Below are 6,000 nucleotides of genomic sequence, written 5' to 3'. Positions count from 1 at the left end.
TTATAAATATACGTGTCACTAATGGAAAGAAATAATTTAGATAAGAAAATGTTAGAAGTATTATTAATTTTACTTGAAAAGTTTACAAATTAATGTGACAATTAATATGATATGTAGACGTCAATAACCTATTAAATGCATTCTTGAATTATTTTTTGTGATTAATGATACATTTTTGTAAGTCTCATGTTATAAAATTTATAATATTCTTAACACCATTCATTCAAATACTTGTTTATTGTCTTCTGGAAGTGTTACTAATTGTATTCATTTCTACATCAGTTGAAAGTTTTTTTTAGTATAATTTGTTATAACTTTTGCATTTTTCCAAGAAAAAGAGCATATTACAAAATAAAAGGAGTAGATTTTTGTTATAAAGAAATTATAATATTAAATATTAGTTAAATATTATTTAAGTGATAACAAAAAGACCCATTTAAATATATTGCCTTAGGCCTCCAAATTGGTTGGCCGGCCCTGAGTACACAGACTTGCACAAAACAAACCATTATTAAACCTAGGTCCAAAGGCACCAAACACATGTCATGGGGTCAGACTACACTGAGGTGCGGTTTGGGTTTGGATTGGGCATCTGCAGGGTGTGTTTTTTTTTTTTTTTTTTTTTTTTTTTTTTTTTTTTTTTCTCGCGCATTTTAGGGAGACAAAATTTACTGTTCACAACTGTAGCAGTACTGTAGCAGATTTGTTCACGCACTGTTTATAAGACCCACAATTACTTTATTCAAAAAAAAATATTAAAAATAGGTCTACGGTACTATTCACATATTTTAAAATTATTTTGTTACAATGTTTTTAGTTTTCAGTTTCAGCAAAAATAAGTTCAATCAAAACGGATCCTAATTCTTTATAAACGGTAGTCTTAATAATATAGCAGAAGAATGTTTTGGTGAGATACGGCGTCTGTCGATGTGTCAATCTTTCACACAATTAATAAAGTCATGCACATACATCACCAACCAAATCTGATCAACTAAATTGACGAAACGAAGGTTGATCAATTACAACTTACAAGCCTAATATTTCCCTTATCCAATTAACAATGCTACATTGCTCTTATGCTATTGTTATGGCCAACAAAAAAATTTTCACATTAGATCCACGGCTACTCTTTCCCTCCCCTTATTATGGTCATTGTCTCTGGGGCTGCTTCTCCTGAAAAACATTAAATTTCATGAAATAAGCAACCAAAAGTTAGTTAGGAGCCATCAATAGCATATGCCTCACAACCAAAAGAACTTATTCATAACTCAATCAACATGTATCAAGATGTGGATAAGGCCAGTCTGGAACAAAGTTGGATAAAAATTTGATCCAACAAGCTTTTATTAAGCACGTAACTTGGTACGAGGGACTAATCTCCAAAAGACTCTTCACTATGTTTAAGAGATCCATGGAAAGTGTTTGCCTAGTGCTTTGGGTTGGATGATGTAAACCACCTTGCAATTCAAAGAGCCCTAGTACTTAAAACGCAAAATAAGCTTATAAACCCACCATTCTTGCCAGCATAAATCTCGTTCCTTGGGCCATAAACACGATGCCGTGAGGATTTCTGAACCTTGGCACTTGAATTCCAAATATAGGTTAGCTCTTTATTTATTTAGTTCATGTCTTTAGTAACTCAGCAAGAGAGATGGATCCTTTCTTTTTCTTTTTTTGATAAGCAAGAGAGATGGATACCTTTTTTTTTTGAGAAGGGAGAGAGATGGATGCTTGACAGTAATACTAGGGAGATTATAAATTTTACTATATAAATCTTACAAAACTATATTAAATAAATGAGCAATATGCAACAATTGAGAATTGTGTCCGTCGTATCAAAATATTAAATAATATTAATCACAATCACAAATTAGTGAATTGCTATCTTTTTTTTTTTTTTTTTTGAAAAAGTGAATTGCTATCTTTAACAAGTAGGGTTTTAAGGGTAAAGATTTGTATGTTTTTAGGTAGGCTTCCTTAGTGAGGCCCATCTAGATATAGTCCAATAATAAAAGTGAATGCCAACTACATGATTGGGTGATGCTGGGTTCCTAATACCTTTCCAATAACATACCTTAATTCTAGATTTAGAACAAACTAATTCCTTTGCAAATGTGATTCAAGTGGTTTTTAAATCTATAACCATGCGACAATTCCTTTCTATGCCCTGGCCTATGAATTTGTCTAAAAGGGCTTATGACATACTATTAGGCTCAAGACTAGGATGGGTCCACACATAACAACCCCGCTTCATTACTATTCATTATTGGAAACCCTTATTAAAATTGATAGAGGTTGAGCTGCTAACAATTTTTTGATGATTTTGCAAAATTTAAAATATAATTTAGTCATATGATGAGAATTGAAGAAATAACTTTTTATTTAAGAGAGAGAAGAAATAACTTAGAATCTTAGATAGTCCATAAAAATTAAAAACCCAATCTGTTTTTACTAGGTATAAAATATCTAAAGCCAATCCATGTACCCAAAGTGACCAATGTGAGAAACCCACCGAATAACAGACACTAGCTTAGCATTTTTCCAATTTGAAAATAAAAATTACCCGCTCAAACTCACACTGACTCTTCATTCACTGAATTCCAAAATACAAACTCTGCTCCAAAATTTTGAAGAGAGAGAGAGAGATATGAAGAAGAAAGTGAACCGCAAGTCCTCACTTCTGGAAACGCCAACAGAAATGGCGGATTTTCCTTCTTCTTCTCCAAACGAGTCTCCGAAATCGCCATTGTTCACCATCATCAGCGACAAGAAGAAGAAGAAGAGTACGGTCTCCACCTCAAAGAACAAGAATGCCGACAAATCGCAGCCTACTATCGCCGCTGTGAAAACCCTAGGCACCATCTCCGATCTCAAAGACCTCGCCTCTTCGCGCCTCGACCATCTCAAGCGCCACATCGAGCACTCTCACTCTGAGATCATCAAGGATCTCCAGGCTTCCCACTCTCGCCTCCACAAGCGCTTCAAGGTCCGAATCAATTCTTTCTTCCTTTCTTTTCTTTCGCTTTCTCATCTGCCAAACAGATTCCTGTATATATAATAAATAAATAAATAAATAAATAAAATTGAAGAAAAAGTTTTGGATATTCGATGATTTCTGATTTTTATACTTACCTGTTTCTTTCACCTGTTGATTGTCGATCTGTTCTGTTCAAAATAATCTCATACGAAATTTGACTTTGTTTGCCGAAATTCTATTTTCAAATCCTCTAGTTATGCTAATCAAATCTCTAATTTCTTTGGCATGAGAGAGAGAGAGAGAGAGAGAGAGAGAGAGAGAGAGAGATTTGAATTAGAAGATTCCATTAGAGTTTCTCAACTACTTTAGAAGACAGTGCTAATAGCCTAGACAGGCTTCAGTAACTTCAATATTGTTCTTCAATTTTTGCTTATAGCTAACGAATCATCTCAAATTATGAGTGATTCAACAAAATTTCAAGTGTAATTATGGTTTGACTAAGGTTTAGTTTTTTTGAAATTTGTATTGTTCGATTTGTATCTTATGCTTTTACCGTTTCTCAAGCTTCCACAGGTTTTCATGAACCGCTTTCACTAATAGTTGAAAAGTATTTCTATTCTCCTTTGTGTGAACTGCTGTGTTAGCAAGGTTTTTCTTGGCTAATTATTTGGTTCCCTCTTTTTTTATTTATTTATTTATTTATTTTTATAATTTAATAGATTCAGACCCAAGCATGCCAACAAACGATGGATGAAGCAGAGAAGGAATACAAGAAAATGTCTGAACGGATTAGTGAAAGTCGGGAAGCAATGCAGGTAAGCGTTTCCTTTGTCACAAACACAAGTTGAGTATTTCTTGTGTGCTTAAGTAATTCCACAAAGTGTGTAAGCTAATGATAGTATTTTTCAGGCTTCGTATGCAGAGTTCAAGGCAGATGCACAAGCCAGTGCATCTCGTGGTATGTTTCTATATCTTGGTTTCACAACAATGCTACAAACATAAGAAATTTCACAACATGTGGGATGGTAGATTGTGATTAGTGTAACATCAACTTTCACATGGGATCGCCATTGGCATCACCATATCATAACCTATCAACTCAGTAGTCAAGAAAAAAGTTATGTATCTAGATTTAATGCTACTTTGAAGGAAAAGAACTTGTGAATTGCATATGCCTTATTGTTGTTAATGACATCTGGATATTGCTTTGTGATGCTTTATGAGTTACGAATAATAGTGGTCATGGCTGATGCACTTGAGCAGAGAAACTGCACAACAGTTTATGATCCATTTACATCCTATTTATGATTAGCGTATTCCAAACTTGGAGGTTGGATCTAATGATCATATATCCTTATGAGAATTAGGATCCTAGTGAAATGGAGATGAGTGTATTTCATGGATAGATTGTATTTCTTCTATATGACAATGTATACTGTGTCACATCAATTAGAATTTTAAATAACATGTCATTATATACACTTTTATATATGTGATATTTAATCCAGAACTATGCATGAGGATATGCAAGTTTGCACATGTTCATGTACTTGTGCATGTGTTAACTTCAAATAGAACTCTTTTTTATAGACTCTAGATGGACTTTTGGATACATCATCCTATATCGTTACCAATTACCATGTATTTTTGGATGAGATTGAAGACATGCATTATTCTTCTTATTCAAACTGACAGTAATGAGAAAATTACTACAAGACAGCATTACTGTATGACTTTAGGTGTGTTAAAAGTCATAAATACGAAGCATAATGATAATGTGAATACTAACTTGGGCTACCATTTGAATTTGTGTCAGCAGTTTATAAACCATTATCTGATTCCTTTGGGATGCATTCTTTGTTTTTATTTGAATTTTTCAGCATGCAAAACATCAATTGTTGAGCTTTCAGAATCCTGTGAGAAAGCAATTAATAATCTTCAAAGTCGTTTTGGGATTTCATCAGCTTAGCCATCTGGTAACAAGACATTTCAGGTGAGTACTTTATGCTAGGCGTCTTTCGTTATTGGTGTGTACCAGTCATGCAGTACAGTTATCCAAGAACTCAGGCCTTTTGTTAACTCTTTCCCCTGTAGGTTATCTGTTTAAAAAAGTATTAACTACAGTAAACCTATGTTTAAGGTTTAACCAGATAATACATCTCGGTGCTATTCTATCTTGGTTTAGAAGGTTTGGCTGGCGATACTATTCACAGGAAAAGAAGTTCCAAAAATGAACAATGAGATTCTTTTTCCCTCTTATGAATTTTGGACCGTTATAACAATAATGGAGAATTTCTGGGCCCAAAAAAAGGAGAGAATTATTCTCAGCAGATTCTGTGAATAGTTCATTTGTATTCACGACACTTTAATGAATTACTTTATTCAAGACATATTTTCCTTTTACTTTGTGTGGGAATTGAATTTTCCATTGGATATTAAAATTTAATGGAACTTTTGTGGCAAGCAACTCTCTTACCTGTCTATCAAGGAATCAAATTTTGATAATTTACTGTTGAATTCTGTTTTCCAGGAATTGATATTTGAGAGAATCAGTCTGGATTCTAGAGGATCTACAGTCTATTACAATTAGTGAACGAGGTGAAATGGAGACATCTGCTATAGAACTGCTGCTGATTTTTACTTCATAAGGACAAATGCGTTTCTTTCTTAGGATTAAAAATGCTATTTTTACCAATAAAAAAGACTATTTCTGAACTGTATCTAATACATAATGAGCACCATTGTCCATTGAATAGTGAATACCTCGGGCTATGATTTCTGAAGAGAAAAAATTTCAGTTCAATCGTCTTTAGTTGACCGTAATAATACAACTAACTCTTGGGGGTGATAACACTAGTCCTCTTAAATGATAATAAGTAATGACTTGTATATTCACAATTCATCATGGACATAAGTAGAGGAACAGAATAAGTAGAGGGAGAGAAAGCAACTTAAAAGTTAACTGAAAGTTTAACTAGGTTCCTACCTAAGTTGGATTTTTTTTATTAAAAAAAAAAATCTAT

At 33.4% G+C, this 6,000-nt stretch overlaps 1 protein-coding gene across 1 annotated transcript; it reads left to right on the top strand.

Annotated features, from left to right (window-relative positions):
• Positions 1–2,466: 2,466 nt before the first annotated feature.
• LOC115977781 lies at positions 2,467–5,737 on the top strand. Its single transcript, XM_031099800.1, has 5 exons — positions 2,467–2,986; positions 3,697–3,792; positions 3,887–3,935; positions 4,858–4,970; positions 5,508–5,737. The coding sequence occupies exons 1-4, from the start codon at positions 2,648–2,650 to the stop codon at positions 4,944–4,946; spliced, it is 573 nt and encodes a 190-aa protein (XP_030955660.1). The 5' UTR covers positions 2,467–2,647; the 3' UTR covers positions 4,947–4,970; positions 5,508–5,737.
• The last annotated feature ends 263 nt before the right edge of the window (positions 5,738–6,000 follow it).

Source organism: Quercus lobata, chromosome 2 (assembly GCF_001633185.2).
Source record: "Quercus lobata isolate SW786 chromosome 2, ValleyOak3.0 Primary Assembly, whole genome shotgun sequence".
NCBI lineage: Eukaryota > Viridiplantae > Streptophyta > Magnoliopsida > Fagales > Fagaceae > Quercus > Quercus lobata.
This window is presented reverse-complemented; position numbering and strand designations above follow the sequence as displayed.